This window comes from Falco peregrinus, chromosome 8, assembly GCF_023634155.1.
Source record: "Falco peregrinus isolate bFalPer1 chromosome 8, bFalPer1.pri, whole genome shotgun sequence".
Taxonomy (NCBI): Eukaryota; Metazoa; Chordata; class Aves; order Falconiformes; family Falconidae; genus Falco; species Falco peregrinus.
Window position 1 is genome coordinate 41117765 of NC_073728.1, and position 22180 is coordinate 41139944.

A 22180-nucleotide genomic window follows, 5' to 3' on the forward strand; every position below is an offset into this window, starting at 1 on the left:
TGGTGGCCACCTGCGCCCATGCCAGCAGCTAAAGCAGCCTTGATGGGAGACCAGGAAACCCAGTGAGCTCCGATGCCTACAGAGTGGAAATTGCGCACAAGAGGAAACCTTAACGCTGGGCTGCACTTCAGTTAGCGAAATCTACGTCAGTGTAGTTCTTGAAAACCAAAATGCGCAGAGCAATCAGCAAAGCAAGCTTCTTCCAAAGATTTATTAACCTGAACACCCTGCTACGGGTAGACATTACATCTTCTAAAGTTAACTGTAAACTCCAAAAGTTTTGAAAGTAAGTAGTATTTCAAGTTCTAGAACATTCACAACCAGCTGAGTGAGGACACTGCCCACTGTTTCACATCTGTTGGGCAGTTTGGATACACTTGCAAGGCATCCATGATTTGGTTACTGTCCAAAAACAGTTTCACTAAGATGTACTCTCTCTGAGCACGTACAGATGTTCTTTCTATTGGTTTTACTAATTCCAGTCGTAGTAAGTGTTCAAATGCCTGAAAACAAAAGAAAGAAAAAAAATAATGAGGAAATGGAAGGTAACATCATTCAGGCTGTGCTGCTCATGATGCCCATGACGTGCGATCCCAGACAGGCATTCAGGGCCAGCTCTATTTTACCTCACATCCTTTTGCACAGACAGCCAAGTGCAGCAGCTGTGCGACCTGAAGCAGAATTCACTTTTCCTCCTAAAGAAAAGGTATTTGAACCTGGTGTACGTGTCACTGACCAGGAACGGCTCCAGTATTCGGGGAAACTAAGTGGAATAGTCTACTGCAAGTGTGCAGGCAGCACTGCAGAATTCTTAGTTTAATTGTAACCGAATAATGTCAGATGAAAAACAACCACTGCAAGCTTAAAAGCTGCAAGACTGGAAGCAAGCTTTGACCTGGCTGCTGGTCCCTGGGTTACATTCATGAGCAGAAGCTGCAGCACCTGCACGACCAGGTGCCCGACAGCTACGCTGCAGCAGGATCATGCCCCAGGACCCCATCCCCAAACAGAGCCTGGCAGTGACACTCGCTGAGCAACAGCCCAACAGCCCAGAAGCATCAGGTTTGTAACCAAAATCTTATTTTCAATTTGCACTCCAGACTGTAGTTGGGAGAGGCAAAACCAGACATATTAGGCTACAAATTCATTCCACATACCGGTCGGATCTACTGGGACTGGATCGAGAAAAGCAATTTTTGATGCAGTAAGATTAAATTTTGGAGGCATCACTTCTAAACATCAGGAGTGAACGAGGAAGCTGAAGATACCTACACACATACACAAATTCCTCCTCTGGAAGCTTTTCTGATACGTTCTTGCTGAACCCCAGTCCTGAATCAGTTAAGCTCACACTTGCTGGTCTTCACACTGGTACTAAACTCTCAAGTGTAACTATTTACCAGAACAGCACAGCCTGGAGCTCCTCACCCCAGGAACAGTAGCAGGGCGTGGGAGGCCAGCAGCAGTGCCAGGGGCCAGGCACTACCCAAACCCTGAAGCCCCTTGTCTCAGTTCTAGGGCTACATTTGACTACTCAAATCCGTGTGCTGAAAACAACCCAACATCTAAACCCTTACAATTAAAAGAAATGACGTTTCAGGCTTACCTTCATGACAACTGGCTTTTCGAAGTTGTACATACCATGTGCCTTCCTTTGTATGAACTTCTGGAATTCTGCATCAGTAATAGAAAAAAAAAGTTAGTTAGGGAAAAGTAAATGATTTAGTATTTGTAAAGCCATGCATTTTTCTTACCGTTGTAAACCATCTGGAAGTTAAATGGCTCTCCTTCATAAATATCATTTAAGTGTTTCATAGCTATAATTAGGCAGACTTCCAGGACAGACAAACCTAGAGGGAAAGACAAGAGCTCTAAATATTTCTCTTAAGCATATCAGAAACACAAGCAGTTCCCATACTATTTTTATAACTCTATTTTTATATGCTGTAGACCTCACCTATTTGTGTTATGCATCGTCATAAAGTAAAAAAATTCCAGAATTTGAGAGGCTAGGTAAGAGAATACTTGTTTTTCAGACCATTGAAGCAAGAACGCTAAGAAACAGTCTGCTTCCATCAAAAAGACAGTTATTTAATAAAAGCCATCATTGCAGATTGTATGGCATGACAGAATTTTTAGCAGCACCAAGACGACCTCCCTGCTACTGCACAGCATGGCAGCAAATGAGATTTTGAAGAGGTTATTTGCTATTCAAAGCTAAAGAAGTGACATAGCAGATTAGCTCCCCAGTACTAAGCAGACTTTGAGAATCACAGGGCTGAAGGTAAACCTAAGCCTGTAAAATCTGGGAGCCATAAAGAAGTAATGGGATAGGTTAACTTTTCCTGATCAGGGAAGCAATTCCCTCCGTAGCTATACTTAACCTTAGTCTCATCACCAGGAGATGTTTGTTTCTTCTGGCTGTTTGCACAGGTTCCAAAACGCTCATCGGAGAAAACTTGAGCGTAGTGCTCAGCACGCCCCACCTGCCTAGGCTCAGAAAGGGAGGGTGCCCAGCCCGCATGAGGGCGGCAGCAGCACACAGTGACACAGCAGAGGAGCTGCTATCGCGTTCACAGCAGCTCAGTTAAATGCAGGTGTCTGCGGGCTGCTGGAGTTCACTTAAGTTTTTGTACAAAACCAAACACAGACTGCTGCAACAGCTCCCATCCAAAGCACCTTAGGAATCCTTCAGCTCCCAGCACTGGCAGGATCAGGCCCGCGCCTTCCTTTCCTCCACCACAGCACAGAAACGCCGCCTAGACTGGCTCCTTCGCCCAGGCTGCCGCTGCTTTCTCTGGCTGGCACTGAAGCACTAGGCAGGCCGTCTGGTGCCGACAGCTGTGAGCCTGCGCCATAGCAGCGCACTGCCCAAGCTCCCTGCGTAGCAGGATTTACATCAGCTATTCTGTAACTCGGTTTCTGGCTTACTCGGCAATGTTATCTCCTCGTGTGTGTATGAACACAAATTAGGCAAGAGCAGACTCCACGGGCAGAGACAGTCCACGTGCAGCTCATACCAACGGGGGACACTGCCCTACACAGCAGCTCTTACACCAGGGGAATTGCAGGGAGGGACTCGACGCGTTCCTTACTCCTAACATACATCTGTGGAGGAAAAGTTGAGCTTTACCATGTATGATATTTGCTTTTGAGTCCATTCTATACTGCCTGCTTGCTTCGTGAAGATCTGATGCAGTGATAAGTGGGTGATGCACAGTAATGTTACTCACAGCAAGCATCTAAAAATAAAGCAGAAGACATTTTTCATTTAATTCCTAATTAGCAGACATACTTTCCACTTGGAGATGGAACTCAGAAGAACAGATTTCCCCTCAAGTCACCTGCTGGAAACATTAATGAATAAACCCTACACACAGAAGCAGGCTCACTGAAAACCTTGTAAATAGCTGGTAGCTAAAACTACGTTTTGCCAGGAAGGTTTGCCAGGCTTAAAACTTTAAAGCTCCTCACTACAGGAGCTAAACACTCATTAACTTGTTTATATTAATTTCAATGGATTAGCATACTCCAGTGATTGCTGTAAGGATGACTTACAACTATTTTAAACGTACCTTTGTCCACAAAGCTACAGCACACTCATGTCACTGACAGTGCTAAGGAAGTGTCGGAAGGCACCCCCAGCTGACAAGACACTAGTTACCCCTGCAGAACGTTTGCTAAACTCACAGAGCTGCAATTTGAATCTTTAACAGTCTTCCATTACCTGTCACAGAAAGTGTGTTTTGAACAAATGCAAGTTCCTGAATATATAGTTAACTGACCTCTTCCGCCACTGCTCCTCCAAAGCTACTGCTTATCCACAAGCCTTTGCAGAGCAGCAGGCACACCGCAACGACCTTCACTAGCTCTTTAGGGCTTTAACTATCTGCATCTTAAATACTGTGTAGTTTAATATTTGTCAACAGAAAAAATGGCTTTTAGCAGCTACCTCCTCACTTTGCAGGTCTGTGTGATGAAAAACTGTTCATTTCATACATTTAGTTGAGGTATTTCACCAAGAACACCCAATGCTATCTACCACCAGTCTTTTCCAGCCACATTTCCGTCCTTATAGGTGTAACAGCCCCCAAAACCTGCACAATCATCCAGACTTCCAAAGGTATGGAATGGGGTTTTATACTATAAAGCTTAAAGGGAAATCAGACAGGGAAGAAGGGGAGGGTAAAGAAATGACAGCCCCAAGTCCTAACAGACCTGTCAAATGAAATGCAGGAAACACAGCAGAATCTCTTGTACGTCACTGCCCCCTCTGCTTCAGGGCTAGTGAAATTTGTAACAGGTAACTACACCAAACAGCCTGGAGCACTGAGTATCTTCTGGTTTATCAGGTTCACAGACAGACAAGCAGCAGACCACATGAAGTCACCCACAGGAGAGAAACCACAGGGAAACAGCATTTACCAAAAGCAAAACTATTTTACCAGCTGAGTTATGAGCTACCTATTTCTACTCTGGTAAAAAATTACTTTGCTAAAACTCAACTTGTTCAATTCTTCCAAGCTTTCCAAGGATCAAGGTTTTGCCTAATACCATGTAGGGTACCACAAGATGAAACAGGTAGTAGGTTTCCATGGAAAATTGTGTTCATCCAACAAGGCAAAGCAACGGGGAGCGCTACATGTAATTTAAAATAGTTGGTCATTGCAAACAAGTCCTTGCTATCAAAAAGCAGGTAATTAGCAAGAGTAGCACCAATTACCACCACCACACTGCCCATCATGAAGCTTTTCTCACCAGCTCAAATGGCAGACACTTCCACATTTTCAAAACTAAAGAAAAATTCATCCTGCGGGGTGGTTAAGCCACACTTTAGCTAACACAAAAGACTTAGAGAAGCACTAGAATCTGCATTACATACTTTCACGAGCAAGATGACTTCAGGGTGAAACTGCCCCTTTGTAAAGGAAAAAAAATCAGAACATGCTGAAGAAAGCAATCGGGAACTTCAGCCTCAGTTCTGACACACCCTGGAGCTTATAGGGAGGCTATTCAGATAGCCATGGGCTCCTTCTCCGGCATTCACTCCAGCCAGCCAGAATTGGGTGCCCCTAAACTAGAAATATCTGCAATCTCATAACTCAAGCAAACAGAGAACTACCAAAAGAAAGAAAGAAAAAAAAAAAAAAAGGACTGATCACGCTCTGTGTTTCAGAACTAGAGCAGGAAGTTTATGATCTAGTTTTTAGAGCAGCTATAAACCCAGTGCTCGGAAAAGCTGTCAGCAGCAGGGAGTCCAACAACAGCCCACCACAGAGCTGAAGGTTAAAATCTGAATACTGGCACAACACAAGATAAGCAGGTCCATTTAGTGGGCTTTTCGCACTGACAGAAGCACATAGATATTTTAAGATGTTTAAATAAGTGTTACTTCTGGAATGAATGTTATTGAATTCGTATTAACTAGTTTTTTTAACAGATTTAACAAAAAAAAAAAAAAAAAAAGACACCCTCCAAGAAAGCCTGACCACGCATGAAGTTTCAGCTCATTTATCATGATAGCAGGAAGTTCACTGTCAGCATTACCACCTACTTAGGAACACCGAAGTCTTCCCTCAAAGTTAACAGGAAGACAGAAGTCTAATTTTTCTCCACACAGCGAGGAGGCCCTCCTCCTCTCCCCTAAGATAAACAAGAAAGGTTGAAGCTACAGAGTAAAATTCTGAAGGCCTCCCCGGGCCCTTGATGCCAGATAACGTGGTCACTCTGCAGAGATTAGTAGCTCAAGCTTCCAGCACCTCAAGATTTAAGAGATTACGATCACATTTCCTGGCCTAGCAATACGGTAACGGACGAATTCAGGGCAGCATCTGGGCTACCTGAATTGCTCCGTATTTGAAACCGGCTCTGGAAAACAAAGTGGCGCCCAACCATACAGCTCAAAGTGATTTTATCTGATACTCTGCAGAAGAAGAAATTGGAAGTGATAAAAAAAACAAAAGCATTTCCTCTTTGTGAAGAACAAGACTGTAGATCTGTGGGAACGCTCTTACTGAAGAGGTATCCTGGAGCGACTGCTCCATAAATACGAGCAATCTGTGCTCAGGAGCATCATAGCAAGAGCAACGTTTTAGGAAGAAGGAGATGTGGAAAGAAGGATGACAACAACAAATATTTTAGCTCTTGCAGCACGATATGCTTTTAATACCTACCCAGAGAGTTATTCAAGAGTAGCTCAAGAAGCCCGAGAGGAACACAGACAAACCCTAAGGGTGTCAGGAGGAGGGCAACATGGGACCTAAGGTGATGCAAGAATACAGTAAAAGACCATAGTAAAAAAACAGCACCAACATCTACTGAGCTTTGAAGCAGACAGACATTGATGAAGAGATGCAGGTGTAGTACAGTAACGTGTTTAGTGAAAGAGGAAGAACAGAGGAACATTTGGCTGTAACAACAGACAAAGGTAGAAAAAGTAGGTTTCAGAACAAGGAGTTTTCAGGATTCACCAGCAACGAAAAAGAATCTCAGAAAAGTAAAAAAATATTGTGAAAGTATTTCACTTACAGTTTTGCTTTATAATGGAAAGACTTGGCAAAAGTTATTTTAAATACAAAAACCCCACCACAATTTTAATAAAACTGTACACCCTCACAATGTAACTACTGCAGAAATTAGAACTACTTAAATTCATAAATAAAGCATGGACTGATAAAGCGTGCAAGAAACCAGTACTGTCAAAAGCCTGCTAAATAAAAAGATGTTTCAAATAAAGCTCAGATAACTGGCTTGGAAAACACAAGTGGTGTTTACTGATTGTTGTAAATCAAGAAGATATTATATATACCTGTTCAAATACATACCAACAGCAAATGAAGGGAGCGCAGATCTTTAGTGTGGTGAAAAAGGTTCTGCAGCGTGTCCTGCACAGTTCTATCCCCCGAGAGGTGCTAAAAAAAAAATAATAAAAAAATATTTTCATCATCTCAGCAAATCCATTTCACTCTCACCTGAAAAGCAACCAGTTAGCTAACTTCCAGAAAGAGCTCAGCTTACGCTTGACAATACCATTCTTTTCAACTTACCCTAACTTTCTGGACTGTCTTGTGACACTTCACCTCCAGTCTTCTGTAAGCAAAGATTCTCTATCACAATTTGATTTATCCCCTACCAAATTTAAATAGTGAAAGGAAATACTAATCTTAGGTAAAGCCTTTACACTTATGAACTGGTCTTACTTTAGAAGTTTTACTAAAACCAAGTATAAAGAGCTTTAAATACCTGAACATTTTGATTCCATTTTTGTGCAAAAGACTCATCAGGGAATTGAGCAGGAAGAGAAAGCTGTTCCTTGAATATCCTAATGTATTGTTTAAAATCAAAGGAATTCATCAAATATATCTGTCTGTGAGAGAACCTTGATTTTACTCTCTTCTCCAAGAGCTCCAGGATATCCTTGTTAAAAAAAAGTAAAAGTAATAATTAAAAAAAGCAAATTTATTTAGTGCATTCTTTGCTACATTAAAAACTACAAGAGAAAATAACAAAGTAAATTGTGTTTAAAAAAAGAATTATTAAATTCTCAGGCTTAAAATGTTCTAACAAGACCTTTGCTAATTATTATAATTGACATGCCTTGAAACGCCTAACAACTAGCCATTTACCCAAATCACGTGATGCACTACATCATACAGGATAATTAGTTGCTAGGATACCCAGCAAATTTTCTCCATAGATTATGTAAATATTTCGGTTACTTAAGTCTGCAATCAAGATGTTTCAGCCGATCCTGGCTCTAGACTAGTTGTCTATTCAGTAGATACGTAGGTTGGCAGCTGTCAGTTCACATGCCTTTTGTCAGACTGAAAGAATCGAGCTGAAAAAACCCCCACAACTTAAGAGCCAATATTTACCTTCTAAGATTGTTACACAGAACTAAGCAAGTCTGCCATCAAGTTGTTGGTTGAAGATAATGGAGTAAAAGCTTACTTTTCTCGGAACGCATAGCAATAGACTGGCATCACAAACAAGCTGTGGGATTCATCCATTTAGAGAAACACAATACTATCCCCCTACCTCCTACCGGGACAGAATGATTATTCCTCCTATTTTCTAGGAGTTTGGGGGGGGCGGGGGGGGGGGGGGGGGGGGCGGGCTTTTTTGGTTTTAAGCATTTGTTGTGTGTTGGTTTTGGTGGTTTTACTTGCACTAAAAGAAGGCATGAAGAATACTGAAATTCCTCACCAAAAAGAGAGCCAACGGTGAAAAAAACGAAGACTGCTTTCGATTTACAAGTCACATGCAACATGAACCAGCAATTTAAAAAAAAAACCAACACAATTACCAGCCAACCAACTTGGAAGCAACAGCTACCACCACAGCCATGGTACAGCCTCTGAAGACTATACCTTAATTACATTCAAAAGCAGAATATGGGGTTCTAAAAAACAGGTGATGAGGATACCAGACTCAGGACAGTAATGGAGCAAAAGAAAAGATTGTATTTTACTAAATGAACTATTAACTATTCTATTAACTACCAGAAATTTGCTCAGCTAAATATCACCTAAACCAAACCAAATCAACCCCAGATCCAGGCTGCCATTAAAGATTTTAATACTAGTTCTTGTCATAACCTGGCAATCTTCACAAGTAATCCAGTTTATTGAGAAAAAGTGTAATTTTTATGAAGTATCAGGTTCCATAGCATTACTAAGTAATTATTTCACAGTATATGCATAACCTGTCCACAGTTCCCTATAATGTCATTGTAAAACTCACAGCAAGTGTAACACTGATCCTAAACCCATTCTGAACACACTAATACTACAGTAAAGGCACCCTACTGAAGCGTTTGCTTAAAAAACACATCGCTCACCTACAGAACACTGTAGGTTAATACAAGTCTGCTCTTGCCAACTGCTGACCGAGGAACTGAAATGCACAGCAGCCTCTCCAAGGAGAGAAGGACAGTATAATATACACCAGCCACATGGATAAATATGGCTTTTCTGCAGTCATACAGGACAACAACCTTGTGTTTCCTTAGAAATGCAAACCTGCTCTCCTCTAGCAGTAAAACTGAAAGCTTTGAAGGTTTTTTGTCATCCAAGTTTGCTCTCAGCACAAATACTTGCGGGATTTTTTTAATCTCCCCCCTATCCCCCCCCCAACTCTTCCTAATTCAAAAGTCAGAAAAATGGATAATTGAGAAAAGTGTCTTAGAAAATTAAGTTCCAAGAGAGGAGAAAACATTCCAACTAAGACAAAAAAGTCTCTTTAAAACAGCTAAAAATGTTGCATGAGCAAGTGTAATTTCTTACCTGTCTACATGTCAGTCCAATAACTGTTAATGGAGTCTGTGCTGACTGGGATACATCAAAGAGGTTATAGAGCAGCGTCTGACCCTTGTGATGAACAAACAAGTCAAATTCATCCAGTATAAACAGGACTGGACAACTGCTAGTTCGGTCTCCTGAGACAGCAATTTTAAAAGTTAGCATGGTCATTTCATCAGACTTCCACCTGTACAGCTTTCACAAATTCTAGTTTAACAATTCACATGTTTTCTTTCAGCTTTTCACTAAGCCCTCCTTTCCCATATGTACTGCTACAACAGTAAAAAGAAAAATACACTGAACAATTGGTAAGGTTTTGTAGTATTCTGCCGAGCGTCATTTCTGGTTGCAAGGGAAGACAGACTTTATGGTGTTTTTTTAAGGAAAAACTACTATTTTTAATAGCTTCCATCTGGATAAAAGAATCCATCCTTCATAGCTGACCAACACAGCAAGCCTTTACGGCATCAACTATGTTAGGTATATGTTTGTTCAGAATTACCTGTTTTTTACATTATTTTGTAACCATGACACGTTCTTGGACTAGATTTCTTCATACCACTTGTAGGAGTAGATGGAAAAACATGTATATGCTAACTTCTCTAGCCAAGTGACAAACGCACACACAGTTTCAGAACAGGGGCTACTAATGTTTACCTTTCCTTAAAGCTTCAAGAAGGAATGCAAGATTTTCAGCAAAACTGCCCTATACAGAGGGGAAAAAAAGAAAAAGTTTCACAATAGATTTTCAATGTCATTCTCACAATTGTGTAACTACATCAAGTTCAGACATGTAATGAAGTCCATCTCCTTCTAAAACCTTTTCAAAAGCAGCACAATTTGAAAATTCATAATGTTACTTTACATTGTATAAACCTAACCTCTTCAGGACAAGACGACTGACAGTCATCTCCACATTGATCCACAGTCCAAAAACCCCCAACTAATTGCCTCAGACCTGCATTTAGTGATCAGAAGAATGTCTACAATAAGGTAAATTTACAAGTAGCTTTATCCTTCCATAAATAGCTATTGCATACTCATTTTCCATCTACACACATGCAAAAAGTGCCACCTAACGTGTTCCACTGAGAATGATCACTTCGCAGGGATTTTTTTAATTTGCAACCTTATTAGATCAATGAAAGCATCAAACATTCTTGACAGAGAACACTGAGTTGCTATGACTATCCTACTTCAGTTACACACACATTTACACACTCTCAAGCATACAAGTTGCGAGAGGAGAAGTAACTAATTGAAGACCACAAGCCCTATGAGAAGGCAGAAAAGCCAATTTACTCCCTAAATGTAAGTTGCAGAAGCTAAGAAAGGAAAAGTTTCTACAGAGAGAAGTAAGGACAGTCCTGAAAATCACTGTATCCATGCCCCTGTGCAACCAAAGGGATTAGATGGCTCAGAGTTTATAGTAGTACTATATATTCCACAATAACTTACTGGGGAAAATTATAGGGGAGTTAAGCATATTTTAGTCCAGCTATGCCTCCAGCATTTTTGGTAGTGGAACTGTGGGCTTTGAAAGGTTGTTCTAGTACTCTGTTGAAGAGACAACTCATTCATATGGCTATGCTGAAGTTGAGTACTTGCAATTTCCTCTTATTACTGCAGCTGTATTTGGGAAAAATTTAGCTCACCACCAGAAAGGGCTTTCCATTCTCTGTCTCTAAAATAATTTGGACTAAGTAAGAAACCAAATCACAGCCTAAGAAGCAAGCATTTCCAGAAAATAATAAAGCCTAATAACTATAATCTATGCTTCATCTTGTATTCTACACTGCCTCTAGCCTAGTTCTCTGGTTTCTCATAACTGAAGTAGTAACATCTCATCTCTTCAGCTTTCCAAATGCAACTGATGAAAATAAACTTCACCTATTGCGATTTCACCTTCCTGCATCCCCTCTCATAATTCTGCTTTAGCCACCTGGATTGGTGTTACACCTGACTCATTACTATGTAAACTCTGCCAATCTCAAAGGCCCTACCTGGGAGCAAAGGAGGAGATGCTGCTCAGAAGGACCTTCTGCCATACCAGAACGTGGTCTCTCAACAACACTCATGGAGTAACCGGCAACAACCAGGATAGCTCAGATCGCTGGTCCACGTTATTTCATACTCAGATGAGTGAAATTTAATCTGAGGCACTTCAGTTATTCTCTTTATTACTGACTTCAGTACTAACGTAAATGAGTTTTTTATCTTTGGGAAAAGGTAATAGAAGCAAATTTTTTAACAGAAATGCTATGCAAAATGAGAGCTCTAGGAAGCCTGGACAGATTTCCCTATGAACTAGAAGAGGTTGCAAATATACTGAAGATACTGCTTTTTGGCTGGTTAACTTGCTTACTCTTTGTCTTGAAATGTTAAAGCCGATGCTTCCAAAATACTCTACCCCTCTGCAAACACTTGAAGTGTTTGTAAACTAGGGTCTTCACAAGTAAATGCTGCCACGGTTCACGACTGCCATCAATCATTAAATATTTTCAAAGAGAAAGCTTTGAAAAGACTGCGCCAGCCCATCACAACGTTGCTAATAAACTCTCAAAGTCCATTCAGTCTCAACAAGCTCCATTCCATAAAGCTAGTTTTCTAGGCAAGGATTTGTGAGGGAGATAAGCAAAGAGTGTAATAAAGTTGATACTTACAAAAACTTTATCCCCAACCACATTTTCCAGGTGCAACTGTCTGGTGATCTCCTTCAGGGCCACTTTATCATTAGTCTGCAGAAGCCCTGAAAGAACATGATTTTTCATGAAGAACTGGCAGTTCTCCTTTGCTCCAGGAGGCCACGTCTACAGCCACTAGAAACTTATCAAGAAGCTTCTCCCCATTTCCAGCCTTACAAAGTTATGCCTTTTCAGAAAGTAAGACTAGTAATTTTCCATAAGTAATAAGTTACTTCAATCAATTCAGTCACAACTGATTTTTAACATTTCGAAAAGTCATTAAAAGCACAAAAGTTTTCTTTGTATAGAGAGATACAAAGAAAGGTGTTTTGGAGCTCACAGACAAACGTGTCCATAACTGATGCTAGATTACAATTACTGAAACTGAATTGTTTTGTTCAGTACATGCAATACAGAGCAACAGAACACAACATTTGAATAATGCTGTATTACTTGCCATTCAGATGAACTTCCAAGAGGTTCATTTGAACTTGTTTAATTCCCATGAGCTCTTTTAAGGCATGGTTTAATAACTAGGAAAAAAAAATTACATTATTTCTTTATAAAAAGATGGATGTATTAACAGTAAAATGTACAAGTGGCTATTATCTGATAGGAAGCAGTATGTGCAGATTCATTAGGTAACAGCATTTGAGTATTTTCAAGACTAAAATGACAACTTTGCATTCACTACCATGACTGTAGCCATTACATTTGTTCATTCTGCTGAATTAGGAGAGAAAGAAATATAAGAACTACAGTATTTTAAGCACTCATTTTGGGGGTCTCAGGCTTTTGGCTTGATCGAAAAGTGCTTTCAGAGTCTGAGATGTGAGAGAATTTGTCTTGAGTTAGTATAGTATTCAGCTTTATTAGATGCTGTAGAACAAAAAAACCTTTATTTTTAAAGACACTATTACTTATTCTTTTCCTCTTTAAGTTAGGAAGTGTGACACAAAATTAAACTGCACATAATTACATCAACTACTCTTATAAAACTTAGGGCTCCCAAATTTACAGTCCATCAAGAACTTGTTCTTGGTAAAAGTCTTAAGAAACTTGTATTAAAATACACCTAAGCAGATGAAGTGTTATTCACTTGCTACAACTTTGCTTTTGCTTCCTCAGCTGAGCATTTGCAGCTCCCATCCATGTGTATGTATACATACATATACACACACATACAATTTTCTTGTCTCCAGCAGTACTTTTGGAAAACTAACATCTTTTACTTGATACAAAGTAAGAAAATCAATCATTTTGCATACATTATTTACTTATATTCTGGCAGGAAGGATGACAAATTCGCTATCCTTATTAAAAAGGTTTGGAAGAAAATTTGAAGTAATAAAAATAAGGTTGAGTTTGGTGATTGGAGCGGGGGCACGTACTATTTCAGGGATCATTCTGTTGTGGGTTTTTTAAACTTTCACATTTATTCCAATTTGCTCACAGCATAGAGCTCATCTATACTTTGCCATCGATATTGTATTTAGAAGCAGATACAGTTAAGACTCCTACTATAGGTGCCAACATTTACTGTATGGATAGTTGGAACAAAAAAAGCTTATTCCCTTGGTTTCTCAGGTTTATGCCCAATAAGTAGATACCATCCATTCTGGCTAGCCCCTTATCCAACAGTCTCAACTGTATCTTTAAAGTCTACATTGCAAATACAAGAAAATCTAAAAAAACTTTTTTTCTGCAGTATGAGAGTGCTTGTTGCTTACTTACAAATCTGTAAACCTAACGAAGGAAAAAATAAATTTCAGTTCAAGACTAGCATGAAGTAGACAGGTGGAGAAATCCTCATCTGCCATTGGTTTATGAACTCCTTCCCCACCACCACTCGCACAGGATTTTGGCAGTGACCCTTCTTCTGAAGTGTCACAGTTAACAAAAGAAGGTAACAGAACTGACTGGTTTTGAAGTGCAAAACAAGAAAGCTGTCAACAAATTGGCAGAATGATCAGTGTCAGCTGTATCACGGATGTGTTTCCCATCTATTAATTTATTTCTATTGAACTGCATTTAAAAGCTTGAAGGCCACTTGCTTTAGCATTTGGGAAGACTTGCGAATTTTCTTTTAATTTATCAATCTTGAATACATTTTGCATTAACAGCCAACCTATTTAACACTCTATATACTCACATAAACATAAAAGACTTAAGTGTTTGCATAATATTAAGGTATTATTATTGCATAATATAAGGTATTAACACTTAAGTTAGATGTCATTCCTTCACATGACTCAGCTAAAAAAGCTCCTTTAAAATAAAAAACCTACACTTCTAAGCTAGAACTACCACACAATAGTCTACCTCCTAGGAATTTAGGTAACAATATTCTCCAACATGTTTAAAACAGGATTAAGATAGCTTACATTCTCTACCTGTAAACAGCTATGTAGAAATCCACCCCTTAGCCTACTCCTTTTAGGTTTTGGATGCTTTTTCAGTCATTTTTACAGCAGAAGCCCAAAAGCAGTAGCAGGTTAACTTTTCAAGAGTAAGGAAAACATGGGTTTAACTGCAAAGATGAGCTCCTCTGTGGCAAGAGTAATTTCAGAACTCTAATAGGAGAAATGCCAAAAGAAACCAGAACCTACGATGTAGTCAGATCACTGAATGAAAAAAGCAACTTGTTCTGATAAAATTATTTCCATTTCACATGTTCTGGGTACCTGTAACATGTCATGAAACCTGGTGAAGACACACAAAAGAATTCCAAAACCATGCATAATTCTGCAAGTCATTGTGAGGATGGACAGGTACATGTTTTTGTCAGCCGCACGTGAAGCTATTCTATTTTAGAAAACCACTAGGAACTCAGCACTGGACAAATTTTAGAAGAGTGTTAGGAGATCAATTTCTCCATATTGTCATTCAACAGAATTAGCTCACAAGAAGTCCTAGAATGTTTTGAAATTATTTATAAAACAGGCAGAGATGATAATTAACCTCACTGAAGTCCTGGGAGCTAATCTACCTCACGCTTCATGTGACCCTGTATAAACTTTAATGCATGTATATACCACAGTCTTTCCTGATCCTCGGGGTCCAATAATGAGGGCAGAATTACTTTCTCCATGAATCACAGTTCGTTTCAGCAGTTCCAGCAGATGTCTGTGTTAACAACAGCAATAGGTTACAAGCTTTAAACCAGACAAAATTCACTGAAACTATGGAAAATGCAAAGAATCTTTAGAACATAAGAGAAAACTTGATACATTTCAACTTACTCTCAGAGCCAATACTCAAGGCATCCAAAATGTAATACAATAAAGTACAAAAGGCTGCATGATCAGATCTTTGAAAATATTTTAAAATATTAAAACATGCAGAAATCGAGACTATCACTAATTCATAAAGTTCTGCAGTCCTCCACCATGAAAGGACAGACTTCAATAATTATTCCTTTCTTGAGGGGGTAAAAAAAAAAAAAAAAAAAAAAAAAAAAAAGATTGCTTTCTGTGATACCACTATAGTTTAAAAAAAAGGGAAGTCTGGCAAATGCATTGAAGAAAAACCTTGATGACAGTAAAAATTAATAATCTAGTGAAATATATACAGTTTCACAATCTTCATAAAACTGATTATATGGTAAATTTAGGCATTCAAAGCTTACGAATGATAGCAGCAATACTGCACATCAAGTTCATATTCTATTCCCACCCAGAAGAATGAACAAACAACTCTAAATTATCTTCAGATAGAGTTATCACCTCTTACCACATTTAAAGTACTTACAAAAGCTACTGACACTTCCAATTCTCAAACGCTTACAAATGTATATATTTAAATAAGCTTTTTTTTTTACTTAGAATATTGGACATTATGCAGTTGGTTCTAAAGGACTAATAAGAGTCACCATGGAACAGCTTTAGCAAATGTACATGCTTTTGTTCACTACCTGAGAGCTAACTATAGCCAAGAGCCCTGATACATCTTGGGAAAGAAAGAGTCAGGAAGCAAATTGTGTTCTCTCACCAGTATAATTCACCAACAGGGGCATATCAGGTAGAAGACAGTTTGTAAACTGTTTTTTTCAGAATTCTAATAGAAAAAGGGGAGGCTTCTTTTGTAGAATACTAATATGACAGAAAATTTCTCACAACAACAAACATGCCTATGTGAGCTCTGCACGTACATTTCGCTACACTTTTTTAATAACAGAAATATTGTTTTCCTTCTAGTAATGAAAAGGAAACTAATGCTCACATCAGGCAATTCAACTTGCAAAAAGTTACCCTTGGAAAAATTGACTGTTTAGAACAAGTTTTTTAGACACAATTGTTATTTTAGAATTTGACCTGCACCTGTAAAAGGATTAGTATGAGGATAGCATTATCATCACAATAGGTCCCTTCTTCATAACTTCAACCTCAGCATCTGGATCACCCCAAGGAAGCAGTTTTATTTTGAATATGGGTCTCTACTTCCAAGAAACATGATGCTGGCAACCAAGGTTCAAGATCTACTTTTAACACAGCTTACTAAAACAGAAGAAAACCTGAAGCAAAAACCTAAGATTCACAACAAGAGAATTTAACTTTTTGCTTGGTCAGGTCATTTAACATAGCATTAGAATATGCCCTAAAAGTTATCTTTCAGGCTCAAAAATAAAGTGTTTCAGGAATTACAGATTTGAAACAAGGACAAGACATCCAAAACTCAGAGCCTGACAGACAGCAAGCAGCAGTTGTATAAAAAGTCTTAAAATCAGAGGCAATTTTTGGAAGTGTTGTGCAAGTTATTTAAACCTGTATAACTTAGAAAAACAGAGGTAGCAGAAAATTCTGACTTCACCTGATAGATTTTCTACCGTGGTTTAAAGTAGAAATTACTTTGTATTTGAGTCTGCTCACTTACCTGTACTGGTGTTCAACTCCAAACAGTTTCCCAGTACCATAATTGTGACAGAATCTTTCACGCAGAATTTTTTGCACCTATGGATATAACACAAGACAGAAAGAATGCTTGGTGTTCCAAACACCAGAATGTACCAATTATGTAATTATGGCAATAAGCTAACAGTAAAATATGCATGTTTCTGTGTTCTGTAGCATATATATTTTAATTGTTATCAGTGATAAAGAGGTCTTGAAAGTAAGGATAAAGTTGCAGTAGGGTGAATGTTTACCAGACAATTTTGTAGCAGAAAAGAGAAAATTCAATTAAATTATAGTAGTGTGTGTCTTTAGTCCTAAACCTGCTGTGTAATACAGGTAAGAAAACATTTACCAGCTGACTTAAACAGGACATAACCCACATAGTTATTCCCCAAAACCCCCAGTGAATACACTTTTTGCACCACTCACAACATTACAGCCTACCTACAACAGTCAAACATTAGAAAGTATAAAATTTGCAGTTTCCTCCAAGACTCAGTTAAGATACCCTGGTCCTAAAAGTTTGGAAGGGGGACAGGAAGTAGTATGAAACAGAAGCTTGTTTACAAAGGATGGAATGAAGTCTGTCCAGCTTAATTTTTAGATCAAGTTCTGAACTCCTGCACATTGCACAGTGAATACAGTTATTTTTAACTATTAATTTGGATTTATTGCTTGGGATATATTTAGATATACACCTGCACTAACTGCTGTAAAGAACTGTCACTTAAAATTCTATCTTCAATTCCCCAACACCAACCTTCAGCATCGTAGCAGGTTTCTTCCCACTACTTGACTAGCAGCACGCAAACTGGACAATCTCTACTTTTACTAATTGGCAGAACTCTCTATATTACTAGTGCTCCTGATGGGCCATTTAAGCTATCCTAAAATAACCTCCATATTCCACCCTTTTATAATGCTAAATTTCCAATTTAAGTGCTCATGGTCAAAGAATTTCAGTGTGTCATGGTTTAACCCCAGCCAGCAACTAAGTACCACACAGCTGCTCACTCACATACCCCATACCCTGGTGGGATGGGGAGGAGAACAGAAAAAAAACGGTAAAACCTGTGCTTTGAGATAAGGACAGTTTAATAATTGAAATAAAGTAAAATACAATATTGATACCAGTAGTTAGAATGGAAAAGGAGGTAACAAAAAGACAAACAAATAAAACTCGAAGAGAAAAAAAAACCAACAAACCACAGGATGCACAATACAATTGCTTGCCACCTGCTGACCGATGTCTAGCCAGTCTCTGAACAGCAATTCCCCACTCCCCTCTGCCAACTCCCCCCAACTTTATATACTGTGATACATTATGGTCTATGGTATGGAATATCGCCTTGGCCAGTTCGGGTCAGCTGTCCTGGGTGTGACCCCTCCAAATTTCTTGTGCCCCTCCAGCCCTCTCCCTGGCAGGGCCTGAGAAACTGCAAAGTCCTTGACAGAGTATAAACATTCTTAGTAACAACTACAAACATCAGTGTGCTTTCAACATTACTCTCACACCAAACCCAAAACACAGCTCTATGCCAGCTATTAAGAAGAAAATTAACTCTGTCTCAGCTGAAATCAGGACACAGATTAAACTGCAAACTATAAATGAAATTATTTCACTTTAAAATCACATTTAAGCACCTTGTCTTTCAGTCTAAGTGAATGTCCATTTGACCTGAAAACTAGCTATATTATTATCATGCGCATCTATACGTCCTTTTCCATTCTCTTAACCAGAGTTACCTCATCTTCCCCTCCATGTGTTTTTTTCTCTAGATTCTTCAGCTGCACCCCTTAACTGAGGTGTTTTTTCATTTCTGCTGAATCCAAAGAAAATCATGAAAGAGTGCAGTGTTTTATCCCAGGGAAACCTATACCAAGGCAATACTGCATGGCAAATGTTTTGCCTTTCTCTCAGTTAGCAGTTACTCGCTGATGCCCGTTTTAGCCAACCAGTCACTGTCCTGGGGTACATTACCAACACGCTTACAGTATCTTGAAGATACATCTTCTTCTAACACTTGTCTAATTTATAATGGAATTATCACCATCAGCTCTTGGCGGTTTTGGTTTAAAAATAAACACATGTGGATGCATCTTTGTGAACTACTCCTCACCAACAGAAATCTATTTCACTAATAATTCCGCTTTATGAAAAGAATTCTTTTTTAATATGAGCTGTACTTGCCTAGCTGATTTTTCAGTTACTTTTTCTTCTACTAAAGTCTTGCTGATTTAATTTCCAGATTTATTCTGGTTTAATGAATAATCTACCTGAACAATCAGCATTGTCCACTTACAAGTGAAAAGGTTGTCTTCCAATATTAAAATATAAGAAATCGCTGAACCAGAGATAATTCACTACAAGATGCACCACAGTTTTGAAGTGGCCACTGTGAGAAAACAGACAAATAAAGCTTTAAAAAAAAAAAAAGAAACTGATTTGGCAGCTGCTGTCCTGTCTAACCTAGGCCATTAAAAAGAAGTTGCCTAGATTCCAATTCACCCTACAAACTGGAAGATAAGGAATTTGAATAGTAAAAATAGTTTTATGCAAATCTGTTGCCACAAATGGCTCTAAAAGCACAAGACAACCTTTAATCATTTTCACTAAGACTCCAAAAAGTAGATCATTACTGTAACGCTTGAAGCAAGCAAACATCAGGTAAGAAGCTGAAATACAGAACATAAATACCAAAACCATTTACGAACCTAGAAACTACATGTATCTGTACATGCCTTTTTAACTGGTCTAGTAAAAAAACTACAAAACACGGATGTCAGTTTAATAACTCAAAAAGTCTGTTAATGGAGATGTTACTAACCTGTGAAATGCATTCTCTGTTTGCTTCACTGTTCTCCTTAAACCTACGTTTACTCATTGCAGTTTTCATCTTAAATAAAAAGAGAATACAAAGATTATAACAAGTAACATTGCTTTCCAAATAACACTAGTCAGAAACTGTACTCAGATGTTAGTGAACTAAATTTAGCATAGCAAACAAGATAGCTACTCATGTGTAAGAACTTGTAAAGAAAATTATTTCTTAACTGATAGCTGTACTAGTTCACCTCACCCAAAACATTAAAAGCATTTTTGATTTCTTGTTAGATTAAATCCATGTTTACATAAAACTTCTGAACAGCATTTGCTTTTCGATGTTTTTCCATGTAATGCAAACAGTACCTAATGCAACTGATACAACAGACTTCCAAGTTTTTCTAGCAAGTTAACAGCAACAATGACATTTGTAACTCATGCCCAGTTCCACTAAGACAGCACAGCCACACAAAGGCCGACCTCGCACAGAACCAGGAATTGTACAACGCGTGCACTTTACCAGTTGAGATAAGTTATTGTGAAAAACAAAATTGCTACTCCAAGAAAGCTGAACTATCTAGTGACATTTGTACGTGCCTGCCTCTGCCCAGCCACCAAGTGTAGTTTATCCCTTTTAACTGCGTTTAAGATAGTTTGAAACAATGTATTCATGTTTCAGCAGCTGGAACAAGCTACCAGAATGCTCAAAATCACTACAATTAACTTTTTATAAGAAGAACGAGCTATCCATGTTTATACTGGTGCAGCTTGTAACAGTAACTACAGTGCCTCTCTCAATAAGCAGCATCAGTAAAAAACAATTCTCCTTCTTTGTGCTAACATAAAGCTTCCAAGACTTGCTCTGCAACAATTTATGCTTATTTTAGCACAGCTTTTTTCCCTTTTCTCCCAGTTTTTCTCCTTCCGTTGTAAAGCCAGTGTCATTCAGTTCCCGGAACGGTAGCTTAGTATGCAAAGGACGAGACCGACTGCTAAAAACATACATAAACAACGTGGTCGCTACGGAAGCGGATACAAAGGAGTACAAGGCACGAAACCACGAAGCTGGAGCAGCTGAACCGAAGCGGTTAATTAATGAAAGCGGAATACAACAGCAGCCAGGCGGCCGGAGGAGGAGCACGCCCCTTCCTCTCGTTTATCCGCGGCTGCGAAGCTCAGCCCGAAGCGCCGCCGGCAGCCGCCACTCCGAGCCGTCCCCCCGCGCTTCCCGGGCCGCGCCGAGGGCCCTGAGCGCCGCCAGGGGCAGGCACTGAGGCGCCGCTCTCCCCGCCCCGCCACACCGGAGAGACGCGCGGCAGCGGCGATGCGGCCTCCAGGCATCTCCCGGTGCGGGGGGCGGCCCTGAGCCGGCGGCCTACGGCAGCGCGCCGGTAGCCCGCCCGCCGGCCGAGCCCCCCGGACCCGCGAAGCTGGGGGGAAGGGAGACGGCGCATATCCCGGTCCCCTGTCACCGGGGGCGCCCGGCGGAGGCGGCGGGCTGACGAGCGGCCGCCCGGCCCAGCGCCCGCCACTCCCTCACCTCAGGCGGCGGCCGCGGCAACGGCCACCCTCGCGCCGCCCCCACCCAGCTGCCGCGCTCCCGGCAGCCCCCGCGCCGCCCCCTCACGTGACGGCGGCCTTCCCCCTCCCTCCCTTCTTCCTCCTCCTCCTCCTCGCCCAGCCGCCCCCTCACTTCCGCCCCGGCCTTACCCCGCCACTTCCTTCCGCCCCGCAGCCGGATCTCCTTCCGGGTGCGCGCGGCGCGCGCGGCCCTGTGGGAAGGCACGTCCCTCCCTCTGCCCCCCCCCGCGGCCTCCCGAGCTCCCCCGGGGCGCATGCGCAGTGGCTGCCTCCCCTCTTCCTCCCCGGCAGCGCCGGAGCCCCAGCAGCCGGAGCAGCAGCAGCAGCTGATGATGAGGAGCGCGGGGGGGGGGCGGGGGGGCCCGTTATTTATACCGTTAAAGGGACAGGGCGCTAATTCCGCTCGGCATCGGCGCGGGGGCGGGGGGCCGGTGCCAGGCGCCCCGAGTTTCTCCCCCCCACCCCCCAGCCCCGCCGGAGGAGCCCGGGGAGTTTCTTGCCCCCTTCCCCCCTCCCCCCCCCTCCGCCACCCCTCCGCGGCCGTCGGCGGAGGGAGAGCGAACCCGAGAGGCGGCCACGGCGGGAGGCACCTCGGTGGGGGAGCGGCAGGCAGTTGGGCAGCCCCCACCCCCCGCGCTCCCCTCCTCCCCCTTTATTACCCTTTGTGTGCGTCTCCGCCTGCGCCGCTCCGGGGCCGGCCGGGCGCCGGGGGGCCGCTGAGGTGAGTGCGGGGCGGCGGCGGGGCGGGGGGAGCGGCGGCGGCGGGGCCGCCCGCTTGTTTACCTCAGGGAGGGAGCGGGAGGGGGGGCCCGGCGCTCGGCCGCGCTGGGCCGCGGGCGGCGGGGAGGGGGCGCCGGGCGCCCGCCTGTCACTTTCTGCCCCCTCTCGGTGCCGGGGGCC

The 22180-nt window shown here is 41.3% G+C and overlaps 2 protein-coding genes across 15 annotated transcripts in view; one reads left to right on the forward strand and one right to left on the reverse strand.

Annotated features, from left to right (window-relative positions):
* Positions 1–197: 197 nt before the first annotated feature.
* On the reverse strand, positions 198–21964 carry ORC4 (origin recognition complex subunit 4). 4 transcript variants are annotated; one of them, XM_055811890.1, is made up of 14 exons: positions 21940–21964; positions 19704–19772; positions 16856–16932; positions 15019–15109; positions 12441–12516; positions 11963–12048; positions 9957–10005; positions 9285–9436; positions 7243–7416; positions 6825–6911; positions 3134–3242; positions 1755–1850; positions 1607–1674; positions 198–503 (listed from the first exon to the last, which is right to left on the reverse strand). In XM_055811890.1, exons 2-14 carry the CDS (start codon positions 19770–19772, stop codon positions 315–317), a joined length of 1323 nt encoding a protein of 440 aa, XP_055667865.1. In that variant the 5' UTR covers positions 21940–21964; the 3' UTR covers positions 198–314. The 4 variants fall into 4 exon arrangements, with proteins under 4 accessions (XP_055667865.1, XP_055667864.1, XP_005242408.2 ...); XM_055811889.1 differs by lacking the exon at positions 21940–21964 and adding an exon at positions 21240–21367; XM_005242351.4 differs by lacking the exon at positions 21940–21964 and adding an exon at positions 20704–20883.
* The window catches only part of MBD5 (methyl-CpG binding domain protein 5), a 147648-nt gene continuing 147346 nt past the window's right edge, over positions 21879–22180 (forward strand). For all 11 annotated transcript variants that reach the window (XM_055811875.1, XM_055811879.1, XM_055811881.1 and 8 more), the window contains exon 1: positions 21879–22001. The gene's annotated coding sequence lies outside the window, so the exon portion shown is untranslated. The remainder of the gene's footprint in view (positions 22002–22180) is intronic.